Here is a 27,688-nt window from a genome sequence, read left to right as displayed (position 1 = left end):
ATCCCTCAGAAGGCCGCAAAGCTCACCATTTTGAACCATTTATGTGAAAATTTTTCTGGGGAGGGCCCCCGCACCACCCGCTTACCCTGGTAGGTATTCCACTCTCTAGACACCCCAGTGTTCTGCGCCTAAAACACCCCTAGCCTTAATTCATAGCTGCGGGGGTTGCGTGAGAGATGTTGCAACGGTTTTGCTGGATGGCTATGCCTCTTCCCAATGCTATAAACTTGATAGGTCGAAAATTCCACTCTTTTACTTGTAGAATGGGGGAACTGTAAATAAATTAAGTGGGGAAGTCCATTTTTCTCCTCATGAAAGTAAAGTCATGTCTAATATAACGACCAAGAAATGTGACTTGACACTGAATATATCTGCCAGGAGGATCGATGAGACTTCTAATTCATTGGTGCCGGCGATGTTGCCTAGTCATGAAGCGATCGTAAATGTCTTTGGGATTATAAGCATTGCCCCGGTAGTTGCGCAGTACGGAGTCCGTCGATTGCGTTTCGTCACGTATGCTTTGTGAGAGAATTGTAACGGTGCACCTCCCATCACTCAGGCAACTTGCGAAATCGCCTCACGTGTGAATGGCCCATGATGAAAATTTATGGCTCCGATAAATATAATAGTCATCTCAGCGATTGATTAGAACAACAGTCTTCGGAGAAGCGGAACTTCGGTAAAAAAATCACTTCGGAGATACTTTTAGATACCGATATCAGTCATAAGCTTTTACCATAAATAGCCCATCGCAATCGCTACGGATCTCTTGCCGCATCTTTGGGACACTCTCCGAGCCGGGTAAACGTGGAATTTAAAATTGATTTCATAATTAAAGTAACCACAATAGGGAATTCCGTGAGAAGCATAGCATATTTTGTTATACAACCGATAGCAGTCAAAGGATTTCCCCGAGAAAATTAAAACACTGCGACTCGGAATACAAATCACGGCCTCGAAGGTGACGCGACAGGAAAAAAAGGTAAACAACATACAAGGTGCGCGGGCGCGGGGTCACGAGCCGTGTCGCTGGAGGGGCTAGGAGGGTGAGGAAATCGTTCTGTCTCATTCGTCGCCTTGGGCCACCGCGTATGTTTACGTCACTGGGGCTGGGGTGCAAGAGAGGGGAGGAAAATAGTTGGGATTTTCATGCTGAGAGTTGCTGAGAGTGGAGGAGTGTTGCGATAACGAAGGCCGTGGAGAAGTGCACAGTTTGAAATGCTTAGTTGAGCGGTCAGAATTCGTGAATAGTAGATATTCGGAATATAGTGTGTGCGTTCATCACAGTTTATCATTCGGTCTGAAGAGAAATTGAAGAGGAAACATGTGTACATCGCAGCCCAGTCATGTGAGTTGTTTTCTTATAGGAAAGGGTTTTGATTTTGGTTTAAATCATTTATAGAATGCTGGGGCAATACGTCTATCAGTCCAAATTTTCGAATTCGAATGCCCAAATGAATTGGTGGCCAAATGAAAGTCGACGCAAAATAATTTGCGTTTGAATTGCTGTATTTTGTTTTCTTAGGCCGAATGCAGTGGAGGATGCTGGTGGATATCACCTCTTCGTTCCTTTCTTTTGTACCTGGTCCTAGGATTTCACGCTACTATTGACCTGATAATAGATATGTGTTTTTCATGGTACTTCAAAGGATCAAAACGTGTTGCCCCTCCGGTGAAGAAGAAGATATTATTTAATAGTGCCGTCGAGCTGGCGACTGAGATTAAAAACCAAAGCGTAAGTGTTTAAATTATTGGTTGCTTACCTTGCCTATGAAAACGTTGATGTTATTTTTTACAAGTGTGGGAATGTTTGAACTGCATCCGATTCATTCATGCATATTGGTTGATGAATTTTGTTGTTTTTATTTCAGCTGACTTCTGAAGAAGTTGTTCAAGCTTATATTGACAGGATAAAGGAAATAAATCCGGTACTTAATTGTGTGGTGGATGATCGATTTCATGCTGCGTTAGAAGAGGCAAAGAAAATCGACGAGTCAATAAAAAATGGGAAATATTCAGAAGAGGAATTGAAAAAGAAGCCATTCCTTGGAGTTCCATTCTCGTCCAAAGTGAGCACAATGGTCAAAGGTACGTACGTTCATTCAGTCCATAATTTCAACTTTATAAAAGTGAACACCAAGGTATACCACTTTCCTGTAACTGCTTTCGTTTTCAATTCAGTCTTACTATTTTTATGCTGAACAAGTTACCGTTAATTGTGAGCGAATATTAGATCGTGACACTCAATGCATCGTATATAATTACTGGCAACACTTGGCTGTGAAAGAAAATCGGCGGTGGTTCTAATTCATGTTATGCTTTCAGATAAATATTCCAATTGCTTTGTTTTGCTGAGTAATTATTTCAACGATTTATGTAATTTATTTGAGAGTTGACACTATAGTGTGTGCCTTTTTCAAACTGGAACTTATTCATGACTGCTGCAAAAATCACAATAATTATGATGTCAAAAGGATCATTGCCATTAGCGTAACGCTCAATTCCATCCCTAAATTATTCGTTTATTGCTCTTGTACTATGTTTTCATTGATTTTGTATTTTATAAGTTGATAGATTCTCTATCATTAACAATTCATTCTAGTTCCATCAAATTTATGTTGGTATTTAGACAAAAAACTTGTGGTGTTCTCGTCATTCTCTTTATGAGGATTCCTAACTATACTGCCTAACTAAAGTGCAAACTTTGCTGTCATCATCAAATACACACTCCATATTGCATCATGTATTCATTAAAAGTATTAGCTCTAAAGTTGCTGTAGATGCTATTATTTTGATGTTGTTAAGAAAGTGCATATGTAGTGAAGGTAGACTATTTTTTACTCGCAGAAACAGACCTGGACCTAAATCAGGATCGTACTTACAAGTTAGTACTGAAAATATCCCACTGTAAGTCTCTCGGGTCCGCCGGAGGCTGCAGAGGGAATGCGAGGAAGGGAATTAAGGAATTAGTAACAAATTCCCGGTCTTTTCCATAACTCCACTTTATTCGCGTTCAGGTACAACTAACCCGCAAGTCGTCCCCAAACCAACTCCCAACGTCGTGTCTTCTTCCCACCAACGTATCCGCTAGCTTGCAGTTCCCAGCTTTTCCTCACTGGATGCAGGAGGGTGAGAGGAAGGTATTATGTATCTGCTTGCTCTACAGCTAACCATGGTGGGAATGCAAGTCAGCGTAACACTTACACCTCAGTAGATGTGTCTTATAGCGTTTGCTGTGTAGTGGAATTTAATTTCCCTTCAGTCTGACTGTATGACCCGCTGGTGGGTCTTGCCTAGCTTCATCTTCTGCCAGAGGTGTCAGTGCACTCAATGGCCTCCCACTAATGGAAATTATTATGAGGAAAGTTGATGCCATTGGCAGTTGGAAGTGTGTTAGATAATGCCTGTTCTACACGCTCGGCTCAGCACTTAGGATCAGCCGTCCTGGCGTCTGATCTTGCTGTGTAGAGGCGTTACCACGGCTCAGCCGAGGGGGTCGGATCATCTTGCCTGGGACCTCCAGCTTAAGTTAAACGCTGCACTGTTGTCATCACCTCTCTCTCATAGGGCGTGTGTATTTGGATGGGTTTGGTTTTCTTTTGAGTGTGATTCCTCACTGAGGTCAGCAAAGACAAAGTTAGTGATGCGTGCTCGAAATGGGATTGTGGATGAGACTAACGTCCTTACTGGAATATTATAATACGTTCCCAGTGAACAAGAAACGTGAAAGCCTTTACCGTCATCGCCTTCTCATCAGCGTTCTTGCCATCTTCTCGCGGACACCTTCATAACCATTCGATTGAAGATCCAAAACAGTCATAATATTTAATTTACGGAGTCATAATATACCAAATATATATTTAGAATTTTTTTTTATGTAAAAAACACATCCACACGCCATGATCATTACAATCCAACTCCCCTTCTTTTCCGTTCACAACAATCCCCATCCACCATCACATGCCTCATTGTTCCTCTCCCAACAATTGCCACATCAACATTCTCCGACTCAACTCAAATAAAACTCGCAATTAATTGTTACAAACTTCAAAATTCTCTTCTTAACCTATAACAAAACCTGAGGAAGCAATGTATTATCGTCCTAGCCGACGAAAAATCATCTTAATTATTCTAAATTCATATCCTTCTGTAGAAGTACCTCAACTATCAACTCAGGAATTCACTGATCTGCCAAAATAAATTATCTCCTTTCCTAGAACTTTTTCCATAAAATGCTTCAGTGCTCGCCGATTCTGAAGTGTTCTTAGGCTTTCAGTTATTGCCATCAGATGGCAAGGCCTCTGATGCCTTAAGCCTCTCGTTAACCCTTAACTTGCTCCCATCATCTATAAGCGATCGCCTTAGCAGACTGCTCCCATTGTCTATTGACGATTTGCACTATGCTTCTACTCTCTGAGTCCATAGGTGCTTATTAGTTCTTCTTTTGACAAGTAGATGTCATGCAGACATCTTTTACTCCTCTATTTATTTTTATTGACCTTCAGTAGCCGCCAGGAACCCTCAGTAGCCTATTTCAGCTTATTTGCGCAGTTTAAGGGTTAAGAATGGGTTTGCGCTGAGCGTTTTGGCTGAGCTAAGCCGGATGACCTGATCCGAGCGTGTAGAACAGGTATAATAGAGAATTATCTGTGCCCTCACCTCTGCAGCTATCCATCTGAGAGAGGAGGATTATCTCAAGGGAAAAGGGGAAAAAAATATTCCATATGCATCTAGGATTTTGGAAAATGTAGCATTCAGCAGAGCACTTTTGCAAGTTTATTTAAACTGTTATTTGTATGTTATCCAAGTGGTAAGATCCATGACTTGAATCTAGACCAGTATAGATCTTGCTGTTGATTGGCTAGGAATGCTTTGTTTTTGGCAATATTCTACCAATGGCTCTAATTTGATGGCAAATATCTGTTATTTTTTTTAAATTTTCCTGTTTTTTTTACATTTATGAATTAATCTGCTCAATATTTAAAATATGCATGATACTTGATCATGGTTCGTACAGGTCAGGGAAATAAAATTGGGGCTGGACGTAGTGAACTTAGATTATGGTCACGGAAAATCTCCAGTGTGTTTAGCCACATGCTTCCAAATAATGCTCTTTTTGAAGAGCAAGTTAGCATTTTGTGGCCTTCCTGATTGGGGGTGTGAGGTAGCTCCAGCTTGATGCTAATTTAATTTACTTCTACTAATATTTCATGATTTATTGCTACTAATCGACTTGATTCTATAGTTTAACTGGCTGCATTTTCCGTAATATCCCTAAGTATTACTGTTTTGCCATTTATATAACATCAGCAGTAAAACATTGCTCTGGAAAGTTAGGGAAAGGTTAGGTAAATCGAGAACGGGAAGTTAGTCAGAACCCTGTTGATAGAATATATAACCATCATCAGTCATTGGCATTTTATGAATAAAAGATTGTTTTGTTTGGTTTGATAAGAATTATGAGGATGCTTGTGCTAGCTGGAAATTTTAAAACAAATATGCTACTGATTAGATCTTCACTTTGAATGGTGAATTAGGCCTGCGCCACACAATCGGCTTGGCATCAAGGCGGAACATAATTGCTGACGAAGATGCTGATGTGGTGAAGGCTATGCGGGAAGCGGGTGCTATTCCCCTGGCTGTTACAAACGTGCCTGAACTAGGGATGTGGTACGAAACGTGGTGCATGCCTCATGGACAAACTTACAACCCATACGACACAACGAGGACAACTGGTGGATCCAGTGGGGGAGAGGTAATTTGTTTTTGCTTTGATACCTTTCATATGTGTTTAATGTTGTGCTATTGGAAAAGAACGGTTAATTCATTAAGTCTGAATCACATGATTATTTGTTTCGTCCCTTTCGTGCTCACTCGAGTAATTGCTTTTCAGGGCCGTAAAAGTGATCGTTGAAGACATCACTTTTTTGAATCACACGGTCATTATTTCCGTCAGTCTTTCCATCACTCCTTCTGTCACTTTTCAGCATTCTCACAGCTAGTCGTTCATGTTTACGTATGTTGTTCCCACGATGGTAAAATATTACACTGCAATCGCTCTATATGGCCAGGCATTCTGAATGGCTGATATGCAGTTTCAGTGATGGGAGCGGCATGCCGAGTGATGAAAAAAGTGATGGGAATCCTCATCACTGGAGCCATCACGAAAAGCAATCGTGAGTTGCGATCGTTTCCAATTGGTCACTTGAGTGATTCCTGGAGGGCAAGTCTGTAACTCTGTTCTCTCCCGAAAATGGGAGAAAGGAGATTCGTGAAGCGCCTGCGCGAGAGTTGTCGCCCGCCCCAAGTCTCTAGGGCGCCCCGCCGGAGAAAGGAGACTATTTGTCGCCTGGGAGAGTACTAGTCTCTCGACCCAAGTCCGTAAGCCCCCTCAAGCGCCTTTGGCGCCCCAGACGGGCGCTTCAGTTACGTCCCCCTCAAGAGCCCGACGTATCTCTTTCTCCCATGGAGAAAGTGCGTATCTCGACAGTGTTTTGTTGTATTTTCTCAATATGGCGCGTTTTCTTTCAAACCATAGAATATTATTGCTCGTATATGAGGTGCATTTAAGAGAAGTGGGGCAATTAACACCAGCGAGAAATTGTTGCGGGATATTAATAAACCGTTTGAGGCGAGGGAGGAAGATTTCCGGCCGCATTAGCGGAGAAGGTTGTCCTATCCGTCCTTCGATGGTCCGATTCTCTTCCTGCTGAAAATCCATCACCCTCAATAGCAGACAAAAACACCGCAATCCTATGAAATAACAATTATCTGTAGCTCTGAATTCTTTTCGTGTAAGTAGCGGGGTTTAGAAAGCTAATGCTAATTCAGAGAGCGCAAGAAAAGCACTTTAAATAATGGAAAATAACTTCTAAACAGTTACCTATGAAAAGCAACAGATAGTTAATGAAACACAAGACATGCCCTTATTGTTAAAAGAACTTATTCCACGACAATGTAATAGAGTTTCACCATTTCATTGGTTTCACGAATACGACTGCTCAGCATAACCGTGTGCACACAACATGAGATCGCGAATCGGTTCCGCTGTCAACACATACAGAAGCTATAAATGTACTTCAATAATAAATGAATATCCACAAACTAAGTACTAGCACACACCGTAAATATAAAGTGAGACATAGGCAAATAAAATATAAAAAAACTGGAAATCACTTCCACTCTTTTATTCATCACGAACAACTTACAATCACTAAGCTCGTTATGATAAAAACAACTATTAATTCACTGATTTAAAGCCAGAAATTAGCCCACGAAAGAGGCACAGGTGACTTTTCTGACTATTATTCGTTAATATACTAGAAAAAGAAACTTCACACTCAGCTTTGATCTTGATAGCTTGATCGTGAAATGTCAATGTACCTATACGATGAACAACGGAGGTGAACACGCCACTGACAATGTTTACATTGCTGTCAGACATTAATCGATATGGTAATAACACTGCTTACAATTCAATCACGATGGAGCACTGATAATTACAACTCTTAGCCGATATTTTTGTACATTGCAACCACTGGCACTGTGATTATCAGCAGAAGATTTACGGGAGTTGTCACATTGACAATAACACAATTTTGGCACAAAAGATGTTTGCACAAATCTGCAAGCAGCGAGCAAAAGCTGTATTCACATTAGAAATATACTCTTAATTTTCAACTTTGGTGAGGTTGTAATTGATACGAAATGAAGAATTTACATGGTGACAAGCAAAATATACCGGCACTTGGATTTAGCCTAGCAGCCGCTTGCAAGCGAGGAATCACTGCGCGCGGTCAAAAAAGTAGTCCCGACTTTAGTAAGTCATAATGAGGTTATTATGCATTTAATTTAGAAAATATTTGCATGGATGAGTTTGACATAAAATTAAAAACATTTTTAAATTGCACACGGTTAATTTTTCGATAAATCAAGCTCCAATATCAGATTCGCCTTAGAAATTTTTCATACTACCCATCGGAGAGAGTTTTCTCCCATCCGAACGGGAGAAACAGTTCTCTCTACCGAGTTACGGACTTGGGTGGGGAGACAATTTTGGGCGACAACTCTCTCTCCCAAACGAGGCGCCCCAAGTTACCGACTTGCCCTCCTGGAGTGAGCACTTGAAAATGACGAAAATAAATGGTCGTGTGATTCAGGCTTTATAGTGGACTGACGTTTCAAAGTAATACTAATATTTTTATCAGTGAAATAAAACACAATAAATGAGTTAGTTAAAGCTTTTTACTTGTCTAGGGTTTTTCTTTGATATTTACAGTGTAAATCCAGGATAAGAGATATCATTTGTATTTCTTATTTCACTGTTGAATTTTTCTACCCTTAGTTTATGTGACAACTAAATTTTAAACTTACAGTTTTTAGATTGATTTCCAACACAATGCTATTAAAACGCAGTTGAAGATGTCACAGTAGACATCGCCTTGTTTTTATATATTTGAAGTCTTACATCTAAAAACTTTTATCAACTCTATATTTAATAAATGGCATCTTGCAGTTAAATATGTAGAACTTGATCAATTCAATATATTTTTGATAATAAATGTTTGTGGATACAAATATCTTTTTAATGATTATATTTTATTCAATTGCATTTTTTTGTGCTAACCAATAAAAAATAATTACGCTCTTGTTTTAGTTAAATTTGGTATGTCTGAAGGTATGAGGGAATGGTAAATATATGTAACCTTGCATTTTTTATTCTTGCTGGCCTTGATGACACCGGGCTGGTGATTGCCAAAGCAATGTGAAAGGCATTAGTCCTGCTAGGTTTCTCTCTGCTATGGAATCAGTATTTAGGAATTTTGGAATGAGGAAATGATCGGGAAGGACTCAACTCTCTAATGTGGTTAAATATTCGAGACATGAGTATTTATTTAGTTCAAGGTAGCACTGTTATTTCCCCAGTCTTTGATTTTTCTTTTGCAAGGTTTTAGTCGTTACAGAAGCTCCTTAAAATTTTGAGTTTTTTTTTTTTTTACTGCCAGAATTGTATTTCATAACGAATTCTATTCCTCTTATAGTTTTTTTTTTCCTGATTCTTTTCCCTTTTGTACATTTTGCACCTCACTGCTGTTGCAAATTTGAAGTGTAAAATCAATTCCATGGCTTATTATTAGGTCCTACCTTGAGTTTTCTAATGCGATGAAAGTTGAAGGCCACTAACATTGGGAAATTAAAAGGCTTCTATTCATTTGTAAGCAAAAATAATTCTATTTATTATTAGATACAGATTTTATCTGTACATTTTTGTAAAGGTATTGCATGCATTGGTTTCAAAAAATTGATTTTATTTAAGAAAAATAGTTTTTTATTAAAAAAATTTGCAAAAACTTATTCAATTAAAATTATTTACAGTTTAAAGTGAAATGAAACCTGAACTGTTTTTATGGATTTTCAAAATGAAGGTTAATGACTTTAAATTTTCACATTGAATGTCTCAAAAAACCCTATCAATTTTTTTAGAAATTATTTTCTAATGCATTGCAATATCCTCTGAAAATATTAGGAGGCCAAATCAGTAGCATTATTACCACAAAAATCCTCAGTTTTATTCTATATTCACAATTACAACGTCAATATTTCACTAGCAGCTACATAGTTTACCAGTTTAGTCGTGGTAATACATTGCAAGTTGTGTTTTTTTTACTTTGTTCAAGGGTCACTAAATGCACCAATTTCATAAGGAAGTAAGGCAGGGATTGGGGTAACAATGAAAATATTACGAAATTATGCTGTGCTGAACAACTAGATTTCATATTAAATATACTTTACTCAGGTTTCAACACAGGTGAGATTCTAAGAGCGCCAATGTTTCGGATTCGGGCTCGTCACCTATTCTCAAGGCTACTGAATAAATATTTATAATATTCAATAGCCTTGAAGAATGGGTGCTGAAACGTCGGCGCTCTTAGAATACCTTAGGTGTGTGGAAACCCAAGATAAGTACATACAAATCACTCCCGATTATCCGGCTGTGGTATATCTGGGTTGCGCATTATCCGTGTATGATTTTTACTTTTGCTCAGATTTTCCGTGATCTTTTAAAAAAAAAATCGGACAAAAATCATCTGAATTATGGCATTAATTCTAGGATACACCGGGATTATTATTTGCGTTAGAATCCCCTTCGTATAATGGAAGGGATCATGTGCTAACTGCATTCACGAGAGCGCTGTGGTCCAGTTTTCTAAGCCTCGCAGTGTGCAACAGCAGTCCGTGATCACGGATACACGTCCCACAGCAGTTGCAATCCAGGAAACTTGTGCGAGACGTGACTATGCGGCGTGGTGCCTGACAATGTAGTTTCTGACATCGAGCAGTGGTTTTGAACCATCCATGATCACACAGCCACGAATATGTAGTTTTCGAGACCAGGCCTAACATGGAGCATTAATAATTAGAGTACAACAATGTTATCGCCGCTGAAAAGAAGCTCTCAATGAGTCCGGGAAGCTCACTTAAATAACAGAATAACTGCATAAATAATAATACAGTGGAACTTGGTTATAACGTCATCAAAGGAACCAGAAGATTTTTAACGTTATATCCGAGTGACGTTATTAAAAAAACCCTTAAATCTGAGTGAAAGGACAAAGTAAAAACGCAAATGTTCTGCTATATGTATACAACACTGTTTACTGTGGTGTGACTGATGATCTACCGTAACTAACGGAACAAACAATACAATACGGTGTGCCTGTGTCAGTGACCTTGTAGAATGTAGGGGTGGGAAGGGATATGACCCAGGTATGCGGGACAGCCCCCGCTCCCTCCAGACACCAATTAAACAAAAGAGTTGCATCCCGTCACCAGCTCAACGTCCAGCTTGTGACCTGTTTTTGCTTTTGATTTTTCTACACATGGTTTCTATGAACTTTGGGACACAATACAATCACACTACCACTTTTGCAACTTAAGAATAGCAAAATTTTTGACGCCATACCCGAGCGTCGCAATATTTGTAGACGATATATTCGTACAACATAAAATGTTCAATTTTGGCTGGTCTGTATAAAATGTGACGTTAAACCCGAGTTGACGTTACAGCCGATGCCGTTATAACCAAGTTCCACTGTATATTGTTTGTTTTACGTAAATTATTAACATTAATTATTACTAATACCCTATCAAACAAAGAAAACTCTCTGACCAAAGGCAATTTTAAGAGGGGATTGTTAAGGGATGTTTCCCGGAGCTCTGTGCCTCATGTATACATTGGTAACCTCAGACGATGTAAAACTCCTATCTACTCTTATAGAAACTAGGTCCCTGTGACGTCACGTGGAGTGGCATCGCATGGGCGCCAATCTGGCTGTTTTCAAATGAGGATAAAAATGGACCATTGCCATTTGTCTAAACCGCTTTTTCTAAAACGAAATAATTTGTATATTTTGAATACACTAATGGTGGGTAACGAATTGCAATCAATGCTTTTCGTTTTCTTTGATGAAGGAAACTACCCTATTACAACAATGCTATCGCCACTAAAAAGAAGCTCTCAATGAGTCTGGGAAGCACACTTAAATAACAGAATAACTGCATAAATAATAATATATTGTTTGTTTTACGTAAACTATGAACATCACAAGACATTTAAGAGAAAGTTTGAATTATCTGTGTTTTCCGATTATTCGTGCAGTCTCTCCCCATCATCAGTCCAGATAATCGGGAGTATGATGTATATTTATTCTGTCCACCGGGAAAGTGTAAAATCATTCATTGATTGCATATTCTTCTCTTTCAGGCTTGCCTTGTGTCTGCCTGTGGTTCTCCCATAGGCATTGGAACTGATATTGGGGGCTCCTTGAGGATGCCTGCATTTTTCTGCGGAATATTTGGCCACAAACCTACTACAGGTAATAATCAAATTTTGCTTTTTTTATTACAGTGGAAGCCCGGTTTAATGAGTGCTCATAATCCCTTGGAAATTACTTGCGAAACTGAATGCTTGTTGTATCTGAAGGTGTTGAATAAACTCACTGCAGTCTTATAATCATTCATATTTACACTTATTCCTTTGTTTCAATAGTATTTAACAAAGTTAAACAGGTATAGAGACATTATCAGGCGTAATCTAGTTGGTTATCAACATATTTGAAGAAAGAAATTGGGGGGATTTTCAATTTTATAAAATATTAAATCCTCCAGTTTTGGTGGTTTTATTCCCATTCTTATATTTTTTTGATCGCCGAGGAAAGCTGTAAAAACAGCATAACTAGTCGAAATCAGTGTGTTTAGTATGTGGTGGAAGTTTTTGGATAATTTTGTGAATACATCATGCTGACAATATTGGTTTTGTCTAGTTTTTGAATGTTTAACCAGTGCGTCAGTCAGTTGGAAAAATTAGCCAAAAGGTTCACTGAATACTGCATGATTCGGTGGTTGAAGATATTTCTCCCCATTGGAAATGTAGTCAGCTTTCGTCTTTTACATCACACCGTTTATGGGCAGTCCTACAGAAGACTTCTGTCGAAAAAACCACTTGAATAGTGCAGATTCCATTTAAGGATGTTCCCCTTGCTGCAAATATTTCTGGCTGCTAGGTGTTCCTAGTTCCCTGAGACTGACTAAACTCCACCCCTTACCCTCAACCGATTTCTCCGTTGCCGTGTGATTGGGCACATCGAGTCGACAGGATGGTAGTATAAGTTTCTCAATTGCTCTCTTCTGTTGAATGGTGAGGCCCCATGAGCCCTCTGCCTTGGATTGTACCTAAAGGAGCGGTAACATTGAGTTCACCCCTCTATAGTCTGAGAGTATTTTGGAGAGCGATTGCGATGATATAAATATTTTAGTTGATGTACAAAATCTTCAGTTCCTCTGAAAAAAATAACTTTGGGTGGTTTACATACCTACGGTGAAAGCACTGCATGGGAACGGATTAGCGAGAATGCAATTGATGTGTTGCAGAATTTGGAGGTGAATATTATTTTTAACAGTTTGTGTATATGGGAACTTTTAATCATTGCCAAGAGATTCAAAGCACTTTTTAATTGTGCTTGAATAGTATTTAGGCCCTGAGGGTAACCTGCATCTAAGTTAAGCCATTCATTTAAACAAATTTAAGGGATTACGCAGAAGTGTGTTACAGTTTTGCTGATATGATGTGAAACTTCATACTCCTACATACTTCCACTACATACACTCCTCCTCCTAAATATGTAAATTTCATATCTACTGGACACCATTCAATTTTTGTTTAACTTTTACTTCTAGGTCTCATACCACTCAAAGGACTGAATCGGAGAAGTGGTAATGAAGTCAAGTCAATGGTTGTTGCTGGCCCTCTTTGTACCCACAGTGAAGACTTGATCCCTATTTTGCGTACATTAATTGGGGATAAAGCAAAACTGTTGAATCTGGATGCTGAGGTATGATCATTGTTCCTAAAAGGCTTACTGAACATAAAAGTTCTCAGTGTCTTATGAGATGCATGTATTTTGAAAGTAGCACAATGGAGTCATTAGCTTGTTCAATTTTCTAAAAAAACTATTATAGCCTTTCATTCAGCCTGCTGTGTTAAGAACTGGTTGAGATATGTGTGTCATCTTTGGGGCTTTTCGTGTTACAAACATGATTCTATTTACGTTGTAGATTCATTTTTTTATTCTAAATGTCTTGCTATGAAGTGAGTCATTTGACTCCATCAGGTAATTTAATTTTAAAGAGTACAACTCAATTAACTACTCATTCAAATCAATAATGTTTGAATAAATTATGATATCTCTGTATTAGTATATTTTTGGTTGGATGTACCAATGCTGTTTTGCTTTCAATGCTTAGATAAGTACTTTTGAATGTGAAGCAGCAGATAAAACAGAACAGTTGTTTTACAAGGTGCGTTTCATAAAAAATGCAACGGAAATCATAAAAAATCATTATTGAATGCATTTGTATAAATAATAAAAAATCTTCAAAATAGCGCCCTCTTGCATCAACAAACTTCTAGAGGCATTGTTTCCATGCCTGGAAGGCCTTTACCGGAATGTCTTTTAGAGCCGAGGTAACATGGGCCTGGATGGTTTCAATCATGTCCCAATATTTTCCTGTCATGGCTCCTTTCTACTGAGAAACCAAAAAAAGTCAGCCGAACTCAGGTCAAGATTGTAGGGAGGCTGGGGAACCAATTGGGTGTGGGCCCTGGTCAGGATGTCGTTGACAATGAAGGTGCTGTGACTCATTGGGCGTTGTCCTGATGAACTTTCCACACAACGTCGATGTTTCTTCGGTAGCTTATGACCCTCCTTTTCAGTCTTTTGAGGTCTTCCAAGTAGAAAACTGAGTTCACTGTGGTCCCAGTTTGTACGAATTCGTAGTGGACAATACCCCTGACATTAAAAAAAAACAATTAGCATGGTTTTGATTCTGGTTGGATCCATGAATGACTTGTGCCATTGTAAAACTTGTGATTAGGAGAAGAAATCCCTCCCAAAAGCCTGCTAAATTAATGGATACGTTTCAGTGGTGGATTTCCTGAGTTTAACACAAAATTTGATAACATACCATTGTTTAACTGAACAACTCATTGTGCTGTGTTGCATGAACCCAAAACAGGGTTCATGGGATTGTATGTCCTGACTCTCTGGCAGCTCGCAGCTAAGTGAGACCGGGTGTGTTTTGAAGTTAACATACCCCTCCACCTAGCCCAGTAGGTTAGAACACAGTACAGCAAACTGTTGCATCAGGAAAAATCAGGTTGCACTACTTATGGAACGCACCATCTACATAAGATGGATGAAAAACCCATGGAGAACATATCCTCTCAATTTTCTTTGGTCTCTCTCATTCTTCAGAGTGTAGCTCCATCTTATTTCATTTGAGAGAACTATTTATTTTATGTGAAATTCATGACTAGGTATGGCATACTACAAAAAGAAAGTGAATGCTGCGGGTTTTGTTTCCTGTGAGGTTATTTGCTGATTTGCAAAATAGCATTTAGTTTTTCAGAGTCAATGTGGGTATGATTTTATATGCAAGCTGAGTATTTATTGGGGTTACTCATTTTGTGTAAATGACTTTTTTGGCAAAATAAACATAGGAAATTGGGTAACTCGTAAACATCAATACTGTAACTGCATTGATGACTGGGATTATTTTATGTTTTGATTTCGTGGGTATTGTTGGAGTATCGGACAAAGTTCAATATTACTACAACAGATGAATGGGAGAACATTTGATGATAAAATTTATATCTTTAGAAATGCAATTATTTAGTATTGCAGTTCAGTTTTCTTTCATATCCACAGTGGAAAGTTGTATGCAATATCGAATCTGATGCCCTCTCTTATATTCCTTTATTTGAAATTAACATTAATATTAAGTGTTTGCATCATTCTTCACTCATTTCCTGCTAGTTGATTGGGTATTAAAAATATGAATAATTTAACAACAGTTAACTTGATGCCTAAAATATTATGAAATTGTTAAGAATGAGTACAGATTTCTTTAGAATTTTTGTTTTGGGATTCCATTTTCAGTTCCTGCAGTATTCCACATGCCATTCAACTTCTCTTTTAGAGATGGTGCTATGAAAATCAGTTTTACACAGTTTGACTTTGTTTATTAATTGTAAATTTTATTTTACTGAAATTACTATAGTGAGTTGTTATGATGTCTCTTTGTGAGCAGGTAAATCCTCTAAAATTGAAGTACTACTACATGCTGGATGACAGTGCAACTCCCGATGGCTTGAGTGGAGATCTTCGCTTGAGCATGGTTCACCAACAACTGAAAAGGTCCATGCTGAAGGTTGTTTCTTACTTGAAGGACCAAAACGCATCAGTTTCAGAGGTACCTATTTGCTGTTACATTTCATTTGATATATGTGCAATTTTGGGTTATGTCATATGAACATTGATTTCTTGTTGGAAACTACTTTTTTATGACAAAATTATTTTTTGGCTATATAAAGATAGGGGTTTGTTGATTGAAAGTATTCGAGATACTTCATATTACAATCAGTATTCTTATCAGTATCATTATTATCAGTATTATTACTCATGGGAAAATTGTTGGAAAATGATGAAAATTAGGTGAATTTCTCTAGAGGGAGAGCTTTCAGGCTTAATCTTGTAGAATTCTGATCATTTATCATTTATATATCATTTATTTAAAAATTTCTGAAATTTTTCTACAATTGCCAGTTATTTTTATTTATTGATGTGTTTTTCCGTATTGTCAGAAGTTCATCTGTCTCATTGCACTGGGTGGCCAGTTGTGGGATAGGGACTGACTTCATAATTTAAATGACTGGCGGTACATATGTTTCTTCAGATTTAATCTTCTGTAAACTATTTGGTAGTTTGTTAGAGGTTACTCTTATTTTACATCAGTAAAATTAGCTACCCTTACTCTCCATGTTTTTTAAATTGCTTACTAAACTCTTTCAAGGTTTGGATCTCCAAGATGAGGTATGGTTTGCGACTTTGGAGGTATTGGATAAGCCAGGAACCAGAGAAATTTGCCAGGGAATTGGCTGATCGGGAGGTAAGACAGTTCTGGATTAAAATATTTTTGAAATTAAGAGGCATTGTTTCCAAGCCTCAGGCTGTTGATGATTGCAGGAAAAAATATTCTGTGCTTCTCTGTACCTTCTCGGAATTAATTGTACAGTATCATCATCATCACTGGTCAACAATCCTAAGATTGGTTTTACACAGCTCTCCAGTCAGTTCCTTTAACATGTTGTGTATGTATGGCGAGAATTCTCGTGAATGAAAGTATCGTAATGGTTAATTAGGTAAAGTCATATTAAACGTTAGCTTCTTAAACATGTGAAAATCAAAGACAGTTCCCCCACCTTGCCACATATTCTCAATCTCAACACCTCTACTAAATAACATCGTTCCCCTACATTTAAGTACCCCGATACACAACGTGTTAACATATAAACTTTTCAAATCAAGACCAGAAAGTATATCAAGCATATTTATGACAAACCTTCATTATTATAATTGTATTATTACTATGAAACTTTTTCAGGGTGAAATAAATGTTTGGACTGAATTGCCAAAGAAAATTCTGGGGATGAGTGATTTCAGTCTTCCTGCCATGTATCGATTAGTTGATGATAAGCTGCCAAAGGTGAATGAGAAATGGGCCAGGGAAACTACTGCTGCATTACTGAATGAAGTGACAGTGAGTATTAAAATTAACTATACTATTGCTCATTAACCTGTTAAGAAGATGGAGTTCTAAATTAAATATTGTTACATTCACTTTATAAGTGTTTTTTTGTCAGACTTTTTTTAATGCTGGTAATATCAATACTGCAGAATTCCTTCCGAGTACTTGATGCTCATTAAAAATTGATCTCAATGCAAAATAACATGGAGTTCAAGTGTTGGATTACAATGTTCTGTAGTAGTGCGACGTTTAATATTTTTGCTTAAATATTTCTTGCACCAAATTTTCGTATAAGTCCATCATTAAGGGAAGTTACTTGCTTTCTAACTTATTGTAATATTTTCGTCAGCCAAAGCAATGTGACAAGTAGTGAGATAATTACAGTTGCTCTTTCAGCTTATGAGCATTCCTTGCTCTCATATGCAATGAGACATATATGTGGTGTTATGTTGTACATGCAGAGAATTTCATCTGGTAGGCCTCCGAAAAAAAATTAAGATGTTTAACCCTCAATTTTTTCCATATCGATATCATAAAATTTGGTATACATATTGGTAAATACATTAAAAAGGAACGATGTACTATGCATTCATAGTATATCCTCTGTTTGGTGTTTTTCCTTTCATCCATTTTTTCATTCATAAAAAATATTAAATGCAGTGTTGAATAAATTTATTTCCAAGGCCTAATATCATGTATAACTCCTAAAACTTACTTATCTGCATACATTCCTTAATTTGTAGAGATAATTTCAGTGGCGGCTGGTGGTAATTTATCTAGGGTGTGCATTATAGCAGATATAGGATGATTTAATTATATTATGTTAATCCTAATCCATGAGCGTCTTATTTCGTCGTAATAGAATACATAGCAAGCAAAACATATCACTGGTACACTCTATCCTTAAAATTGCATGAACAGAAATAATATTAGCATGTATGAAAATAATTATTCTCTACACACCTTTACAAGTGACGGTCGTTGAAATTCATTCTCTTTTCCTTACACCCTATGAGGAAGTAGTATAGAAAACGGATATACAGATGGCTCTGTAGACGGACTAGGATCCTGGGCGCAGGTAGTGTAGGTGGCGGCTACACCACTACACTACCTGCTAGTCAGTCACCAAAAACATGCGCGTGCGCATTCGCATGGTTTTGAGTCTGCTCCCATCGCCCCTTTGAACAGCACATACCCCCGCTTACCTCGTCCCGCCAGAGCTCCCTCAAGCTATCGCACAGACCGAAAATGCGCCCGGCATGATGCCATGGGATCGCACACTTGTAGAGCGGTGAATTCGAAAAGGAGATAGCTGTAGCGTTCGGAGGCTCATGTTTCTTGCATATGCAGACAGTACTTTTATCCTTCGCGTTGCAGAGGAATAGTTTTCTTTTATAATTTATTCATCTTTGGGTGTGCACTTGCTAACATGCGTATACGCACGCGCCGCCACTGGATAATTTACACAGCTATCAGTGATAAACCTAGTCAAGAGCTTGTGTTTCGCTAAGATGTATTGCTGGTTGTGGAGTAAGGGTCTCGTAAACAATGAAATAATATCAGAAATCAAGTATATACCCCATAAATGAGGAATTATGTTGATATGATGTGTGATGATATGTGTAATCTTAGGATGGGGGAGGTATTTTCTCAATCGTCTAAGTATGATCAATGGCATTACAGTAGACTCTCATTAATACGAACAACGTTATTACGAAGTTCTCATTTTTACGAAGCAAATTGTTGGTACCGAAGAAAAGGCTAGTCCAATTTATAGCAAAGAAATGTTATTACGAAAATTTAGTGATTATGAAATTATGAATCTCATTCCCGCTCCCAGCAGTTATAAAAGAAATTAAGAAAAATTTTCACTGATAAGCAACGGCATTTAGGTGTGTATACACTATGCTACATTTAAGTTCTCCTTGTGCACTGTACCCTAGAGCTTCAATCATGGTTCTTTCTTCAGTAGGAGATACTTCAGTATCCAAGCAACATCATAAAAAGAGCATCATTCCTGTTGAATAATGGTGACCCACTCATTTCCGTTCATAAATTGGCCGTATGATATGTCCTCATCTGACGAACAGTCGACTTTTAGATGTACGAACATTCGAAAAATTCAAGTGTGCCCCAAATTTCAAATTTAGCATCTGAGGGGTAGGCCGATGCGTCACGGTGTGGTGTAGAGGAACTTCTCTTTGGGCACTGTCTGAACAAAGTATCAATGAATCCGTTGTGAAGTCAGGAACTGTTCAGCATTTTTGCCCGTTCTTCTTTCCCGTGGACAGGGAATTTTCTTCGGCCCTAGCCAAGTCGCATGTGCAGTTAGATCAGTTCGTCACAATCACGAGTTAATGCAAAATTGTAATTAAGTGTTGCAAAATGCAGGATAACCACACTTTTCCATGCCTTGCATAGGTTTATCAAGGTATGAACAAGGCCTCAGGACACATCTTGTTCGTATCAAGGACTCACCGTATTTGTGCGTAATTTAATCACGTATAACATATTCATGACTCTGAAGCTAACCAGCAGTGTGACTATAAGTACGGGGGGATTGAAGAGACAAGGTATTTTGGCAAGGTATGTTTTTTTACGAAGTTAATTATTACTACCCTACGGTTTTTAGGTCCTGTGAACTTCGTAATAATTACAGTTTACCGTATTGAATCTGTCCGGGTAGTTCTATTTCTATTTATACTCCGTAACCTACCTGGATACTGACTGCCATCTCGTTACTCATGTACCAGTGTTTCAATGCAGTTGAAACCCTCCCATCATTCATAATGACTAGGTAAATTGCCCTTACAATTAAAGAAATCTTTGTAGTTTATTTGTCACTCCTTTCATTCAGCTAATGATATAGAAATTCTTAGTCCGTTAGACCTTCCATTATCTGATCGCTATGTTGTGAGGTTAATTTTATTATTAACTTTATCTTTTTATTTTCCTCTAGACTTTACTTGGTGATGATGGAGTGCTTCTATATCCCAGCCATCCATTCCCTGCATTCTATCGAAACTCGTCCCTCCTCCGGCCATACAACTTTTCCTACACTGCTGTCTTGAACGTGTTGAATTTTCCCGTGACGCAAGTACCCCTGGGCCTAAACAGGGATGGCCTCCCTGTTGGCGTTCAAGTGGTCGCTGGCCCTCATAAGGACCACCTTTGTTTGGCTGTGGCTAAGGAGTTGGAGAAGGCGTTTGGAGGATGGGTCCCCCCTTTCCAGTCCACATGATATTGTAAATCTCGTTGAAATTGTGGTAACGGTGTTGCATGATGGTGGAGTGGGCTGACCATCTCACGCTCTTGGAAAACTGGTGGAAGTTTCTTGTATGTGTGTCAAAGTAAGTGGCTGCATTTGGAGCCATATTTTTTAACTAATGTTAGCTCAGGCACCCTCCTCCAAGCTCGGTGGTAGCTTGCGTAATGTGATGGTGACATTATTATTTATTTGATACCAACACTATTTATACAGCAAGATTTTTATATGTTCTAGTTGTATTCATGTGGTTTGGAATAAATTTAACTTTATTACCAAATATAATATAATGGGGAAAGTATTAAACAGGCTGTTACATTGGCTCAGGATAAGGTAAGGAATGGTATAACTGTTTGTGGGATGTAATGGCTTTCCATAGTTCCTATCTGCATTTCTCTCTCTCTAGTGACTTTGAAATAGAAGCAGTCATGACCTACTATTGAAAGTATAGTTCCTAGGAAAATTTCTTATATAAATTCCTGTGTTTTATGGTTATAAGTTCATGGTTTAACTTTGGAGCATTTTAATGTACTTTTTATATTTTATCTCTCTTTATTTTTACTGCATGTAAGCAACAACTGGTATGTATTTCAAAGCCTGTGCTCTCTGCTTATTGTGACTTAAGCTTCTGTTTGTCTCCCTGATGTATCTGCTACCAATGGCTGCTGTTAAAAATTGTTAATTTTTGTTGCTGTTATTTCCTTTTTGGAGTTTGTTAGGAAATTATTTATTTTGCCATATTTTGAAGCATTTCATATTCCTAAATATTGAAACTGACATGTCATAATGCTTAAGTTATTTTTATGTGAACATTTGCATGCTATTTGATCAATTAATCCAGTGGATCGTACTGGGACAATAGAATATGAATATGCTTTATTTCATCTGAGGAATTCATTTGGCTTTCATTTTTTGTACTTTTATTTGATCATGGTAACAGCCGATGTATTGCTAGGGCAAATTATTGCTCCCTATATCAAAGCTTTTGCTTGAGGAGTTTGCTGTAGATAACAAAGAACACATGCGTCATGAGTTTTCCCGGTGAAAATCAAACAACCTCCTTAAAACCATCTCACAAATGGGCTCCTCTGGTGAAAATATAAGTTGTGTGAGATCAGTGGTCTCGGTTGATTTTGGGACCTAATGCTTCCTTGGTGAGGTGTATAAGGTGGTGTATTTGTTTGAAAACATGATTGAAGATGCGTGTTGAATTTAATTTACATGGGTAATATTTCCCTTTTGTATGCAGTTTGTGTCAGATGTGGGAGGTATAAGCTATTTGGAACCTGTGTTACATCCTATTATTCCAGTTTTCTAACAGTAAATGATTATAGGGCTCTCTCTCAAATGGTGGAAATGAAATCAATGCTATTACTAATGTATTTTGTTATTTTATCTAAAACACAGTATTTTATATTTGGTTGTAATAAAATTGAACAATTTGATGATTTTTTCACTCGATCATTTCAGTCAAACAATCATCACAACTACTATTACTCAGTAATGAGTTTACATTTGTTATTTAAGCCCATATTTCTATATTATTCATGTTTGTCTTAACAAGGATCTGGCTTCCCTGTGGTCTCCTCACATTGGTCTCAATAAGTTATCATCTCCTGGAGTGAAAAGTTTTTTTTTCTTCACCATGGGAAATGTAACATTTTGTCGAGGGTTGAATGCTTGTGCCTCCTTTTCATCTTCTGAGTGGCTTTCTGAGCATACCTGGCTGTCTAGTGGTTCAGCAATCATTCCCAAGTGCTTCTGTCCACTCATTAAATACTTTTTGATTCCCCTCTGTTCCTTGCTATGGACCTCGGGCAACTGGATCCTGGAATCCATGGTTAGCGGAGTGTATTTAGAGGCAGATGCCAGCGGCCTCCCAGGTTTCTTTGTTGCTCTGTGGAAATTCCCCACCATGTTTTGACCAATGGGCGAAGAATCAGCCCCGTAAGATCGGAAGGAAGCAATTGAGTTCTCTTTCTCCAGCTCATGTAGTTTCTGAAAAACAGTTAATCTCATTTTGTGCGTATAATTCATAATGAGTGGTGGTGGCTAAGTTACAAGGTATTTGACTCACTTTCTGATATATGGACATGTTTGCAGCCACCCTTTCCCTCAAGTTCTTGTTCTCCATGGTTGCCGATGCCAGCAGTTCATTCGACTTTTGGAGTTTCCCCTCGTACTGAGGAATAGAATTTTTAAAATGAGCTTTATCCTAATAATTTTTGAATTTCATCATGGAAACTTAGAATTAGCATTGCTACTGTGAGCAATTTAACACTCCCATGCAGTGAAGAGTCAAATGATATCACATATGTACAATGCATACTAAACAAACAATAGGACTTGCATCATGAAGTAAAAAAAAAGAAAATGGGGAAAAAAGGGGGAATGGCCGAGGCTGCGAAAGATCTCGAGGAATCTATCTAAAACCAAAGGAGATCCTTATTACTCTTTGAAGTATAAATAGCATGATCATTGCCTGAGTGTAGTTCAGTGCACCAAGAGATGCCTGAAGTGATGCACTCGGTTGTGACCAAGCAGATCCAAAAGGTTACCCAGCAATGTTTTTAGTTTTTTCCACAATTTTCATAAATAAAGACTGATGATTAACTGGAGAAAGTTAATTCCTCTCCACCCTTCATGCTTTCCATGTATCTAGATTGATGGAGAAAATCACAATTGCATTTTTGTTAATTCTTCTATGTAAGGTCTACTTTTTGATGGAGTGAAATTCATTTCAGTTTCCAGTACTCAATGAGTAAATGAAGCATCATTCATAAGTATTTTTAATGTGAACAGATCAAACACCAGCCTCCCACAGAGCCAAATGACCTCTTCTGTAGCACAAAGGTTACTAATATGGTGATGCATTGGGGTTTCCAATAGAGTCAGTTTTTTTACCATCGCCATGAAAGAGGCAGCTTGAATTAGATCTATTTTTTGTGAATAATGCTATAAATCATTAACATCAATCATATTTATTCGATAAACACAGTTATTTCTATGTTTAGGTATCTCTATCTGTTTTATAACGTACTAAGGGTACCCTGGCAATAAAGGTGGTGGTCTCCGTAGTACAAATATTGAAGTCCATACTATAGCTACTTTTTTTTACCAAAAATTTTAGCTTTGTCTTTAACAGCCTTCTGAGCAAGAGCTAGATTTTCGAGTCAACCTAAATCATGCAATCATCTTTCCATCCCTTAGTGAGACTTAGCATCAGTGATAGCTCAAATGATAAGCCGTCTTTGCACAGCTTGACTGCTTTGCTGCATTATTTGCAAATCCATTTGTTTATTCTGGTTCTGTCATTGCTAAGCATTAGCTTATATTAACTAATACTGAAAAGACAATAGCAATTAGCTTATTTCTACTGTCTTTGCTTAGCACTGCTGATTATAATTGGACTAAATACCCCAGTTGAATGTACAACTGTTTTGCAACTAAATGTGCGTATGCAACCGACAACAATGTGTCAACATAAGCCCAAAAATTTGAAATCACTATCTAATTTGATACCTCCACTGCAAAAAGGCTCAAAAATCGCCCACTGAATCATATCCACTAATCTAGTAGCCCAACAATTCGAATCCGCTCAGCTGGCAGTGTGCCGAGCATAACTGCTCACCTCTTATTCTCCAAGCTTGAAGGTGAGCGTTTATGCTCCGGACACTGCCAGCTGAGCAGATTCGTATGGCTGGGCTACTAGATGAGCGGATTTGATTGGGTGGGCGATTGTTAGGTGTTTTTGCAGTGGAGGTATCGAATTGGTTGTGAGCAACCATGTCTCAGGTTATGAAATAATATCAGTCACATGGGTGCATAGAGCTATAAATGTTTTCATCCTTTACCTTTAAGTGCGTTTGATAATTTCTGTGCTTTGACATTCATGATAAGTAGAGTATTGTGCCTCAGTGAGTTTAATATTAAGTGACCCTATTAAATAATCTAAATAAAACTTTCGGACACCTCCAAACGATATCTTTGCTGTCTCCCTTGGCTTAAGTGTTGACTATCATACACTGTGCATTTGTGAATTTTGCACCAATAATGCTGATTTCTGAGTCAGATGCTTTTGAACTGAATCCCTGAATTGACAATAGGCATGTTTCCGTCTTGGATAGTATTACTTCTTTCAAGCAGAGATTTGGTCTGCATAAGTTACACGCTGTGTGAACAGAGGTCTTATATAGGCTGATATTGGTCAGCCTCAATAAGGTGTAGGTAAGAAATTGTAATTGAAGAGTTAGGTTAACATCAACTGTCTCTCATTACCTCAGCTATCAGTATATTCACTTGCTCATCTCTTTCTTGTTTTAAAGCTTCTAATTTATTTGCGATTTCCTTGTAACGTTGGTGAAATTCCTGCTGATTCTGTTCAAGTTCTCTCTTGACAGCTATTACTGTAAAAAAAGAAACCTAAATGAATTAGAAACATGGTCTTTAGATATATTTTATCTTTAGTTAGGGACTTAACAGAGGGCCCTGGGCTGAGTTCTTTAAAAACCACCTGAGCGTCAAGTACAATTTTTACTTTTAATTCCAATGGAAGGTCATAGAGCATGATGTATTTGTTGGTGAAGATTGTTTAATTTTTATCAAGTCATATATCGAATATAAAGTAAAATCCTTCAATTTGAATTGTTACCATTTCTTGAGATTGGTCAACAAATTCACATTGGGAAGAGAATTCTGTACCTGGTGACTTCCTATGATTGACTAAAAAAATGTACTTATTCATCTTTTAAGAACTCAACTTTATTCAAAATGCTGTTTAAGTGACAGTACAAAGAAAAATGTTTTGTCAGAAGTTACTGTTGAAATTAGTAATCCCTCCCTGCAATCCATAATGCATGTGAAGGAAGAGATTTTAGGCAAGTTTAACCCTTGGACTTATTTGACACTGCACTACTTCAGTTCTTTCAAGATTTGAAAGTAATATTCCTCATATAATACGGGTGATATGCTTACCTTCATCATTGGATTCCTTCTTAGTTTTCTTTATCTCAGATGAATGGAATTCTTTCAGGTTTTCCACGTCTTCTTTGTGTTCTTTAACCATTAATTCCAACTTCTGAAAGATTTAACCTAAGTGTCATTTCAGAGATAGATTTCCCAATCAAATCATAATTTAATGACATACCTCTTGTAGATCTTTGTTTATGTTTTTCAATTCTTGGTTATGAGTAGTCAGTTTGATGTTGTCATCTTGGAATGCAAAGGGATGTATTCATTGAAAACATAATCAATTAGCTACTTTGTATTCCATTATTATCATAATATATATCTTTATGTAGGTATTCACCAATCAAGACTGGTTGGAAGGCAAGAGTTGGGGACTGAATTAAGATTTATTTACCTTTCACACCAATTAGATCATCTATGATCTCCTGCTGTTGATTTAAAAGATTGTGCATTGAATTGTCCTTGTATCTTTCAGAACGTTCATAATCTTTGGCAATTCGTAGCTCTTCATGAAGTATTTCAATTTTCTCATGCATTTCTCGATGAGACTTGTGAATTTCTAGATATGCCTATTAGCGATATAATGTTCAAAAATGTTAGTTGCCGAGAGTCAGAATGTAAGGGAAAGTACGATGGATATTTGTAAATTTAAATTATTAATATTCCTAACATCGCTCTCGAATCAATAGAATGGATTACGAGAAAACTTATGTCGCATGGATTTTTTTCTAACAAGTAAACTTTCAGAACTTGGCCTACAGTCAGCGCAATGATTGAAGGCCAAGTTAGACCACATTAATGATTTACGATAGCGGAAGTCTTGGAGCAAATTTTAAAACTGGAATAAATAAGAGCGGTAATCTTGTTGTCAACTCGAATAATTCCTCATTGCCTGCTGAAACAATAAACATTGGTGAACATTTCAAATAAAGCGAGAAACACAAATGATTGTTACTCTCATACGTAATGTCGAGGAAACTTTAAGTGTATATATATATATATATATCATCAAAGTGAGGTTCTTACCTCTTTCCAATGAATATAATCTTTGATGAGATCACTTAGATCGTCGCTGATCCCAAATTCTTTCTCCATTTTCATCGAAGTTGTTGATTACGCGATTACGCAATTGGAACAATTGAATAGCGTTAAAATAGGGAACAACAGCCACCTGTTGATCGTTGTGTGCGCACCTTGCCGTTCCATGTGTCAAAGTAAATAATATATTGCTGCATTCACGTTTTTTTGGGGTTATTTCAGCTCCAGTTCATTTAAATCGTTGTGGTGAATATCAGTCCTCAGAGTAACTTATTTTGTAAATGCGCGCCATGCACTACGGTGTTTCTAGCCAATCCCAACCTGTGTAGCCGCCTCGTTGGACTGCATTTTAAAACGTTTCTTATTTGCTTATTTTATTCCATTTCTCTGTATTACGTAAATATTCAGTGAGAATGATTTAGATCCTCAATAATTTCCATGGTTATATTATTGTAATAATGGTATGATGCATTATACTTAAAAATATTTTCAAATTATCTTACGTCCGTCCGAAGAGACGTTCGCAAAATATTCCTTAGTTTCAATATTTTCCGTACCTCAGGCTTGATCTAATGAGCCATAATTCACAACTGTGTAAAAAAATAATTTTTTCAATAGCTACGCGTACTTAAGGCAGAGGTTTACCTCACCCACTCAAAAATATAGGCATTTTTTCGCTTTAAGATGCAGCAGGAGCTTTTTAAATGCAAAAACATGGCGGTAAAACCGATGTGGGATATTGTAATAAAAATAATAATAAATCCGGACATGCAATTTCGAGTTCATACTGTGCTTTTACATGTGTTTTGAAATTTTATGGGTCAAGCAATGCCAAAAATAGTTGTATTTTTTCGTTCTCGTCTACAAGTGTTATCATCGTCGAGGTAGGATATAATTTGATTCCGTACATTTAAGCTCATAGACTTATAATGCAGCTCTGGTGAATTTACTCATGTCAGGGCTCGCCAAAACCTTTGAACAATATACGCGTTTGGAAATTCACAGGTCTTAGAAATTGGTGTCTTCTTTAATTATCGCATCTGCAATTGAAATTTGGAATCATCTAATCTCAATTTCTCGTTTGGATACTATTATCTTCTACGATGCGTTATATTTTGTGAAAGAAATGGCCTTAAAATTTATCTCCCAATTTAGATGGCCGTACATTTTCCAAGTTATTATCATCCAAGTATATATTCCTACCTCTTTATTATCATCGGGTAATGAATAATTTGTTGTGCTAGTTGTATTCAGCAGAAAAATCTTTTGTTT

At 37.6% G+C, this 27,688-nt stretch overlaps 2 protein-coding genes across 4 annotated transcripts; one reads left to right on the top strand and one right to left on the bottom strand.

Moving 5' to 3' along the window:
* The first annotated feature begins 589 nt into the window (after nt 1-589).
* LOC124163810 (fatty-acid amide hydrolase 2-like) lies at nt 590-21,861 on the top strand. Its single transcript, XM_046540903.1, has 10 exons — nt 590-1,348; nt 1,526-1,735; nt 1,872-2,088; nt 5,538-5,755; nt 11,765-11,876; nt 13,237-13,391; nt 15,649-15,810; nt 16,411-16,506; nt 17,002-17,157; nt 20,105-21,861. The coding sequence occupies exons 1-10, from the start codon at nt 1,325-1,327 to the stop codon at nt 20,384-20,386; spliced, it is 1,632 nt and encodes a 543-aa protein (XP_046396859.1). The 5' UTR covers nt 590-1,324; the 3' UTR covers nt 20,387-21,861.
* LOC124163811 (flagellar attachment zone protein 1-like) lies at nt 21,408-26,583 on the bottom strand. 3 transcript variants are annotated; one of them, XM_046540904.1, is made up of 7 exons: nt 26,405-26,583; nt 25,773-25,947; nt 25,557-25,621; nt 25,385-25,487; nt 24,689-24,816; nt 22,488-22,592; nt 21,408-22,408 (listed from the first exon to the last, which is right to left on the bottom strand). In XM_046540904.1, the coding sequence occupies exons 1-7, from the start codon at nt 26,477-26,479 to the stop codon at nt 21,998-22,000; spliced, it is 1,062 nt and encodes a 353-aa protein (XP_046396860.1). In that variant the 5' UTR covers nt 26,480-26,583; the 3' UTR covers nt 21,408-21,997. The 3 variants fall into 3 exon arrangements, with proteins under 3 accessions (XP_046396860.1, XP_046396862.1, XP_046396861.1); XM_046540906.1 differs by having other exon boundaries at nt 25,773-26,273; nt 26,405-26,581; XM_046540905.1 differs by having other exon boundaries at nt 25,773-26,270; nt 26,405-26,581.
* Between the last annotated feature and the right edge of the window lie 1,105 nt (nt 26,584-27,688).

This window comes from Ischnura elegans, chromosome 8 (genome assembly GCF_921293095.1).
Source record: "Ischnura elegans chromosome 8, ioIscEleg1.1, whole genome shotgun sequence".
Lineage (NCBI taxonomy): Eukaryota > Metazoa > Arthropoda > Insecta > Odonata > Coenagrionidae > Ischnura > Ischnura elegans.
The sequence above is the reverse complement of the archived record's forward strand: the minus strand, read 5'-3'. Positions and strand labels throughout refer to the sequence as shown.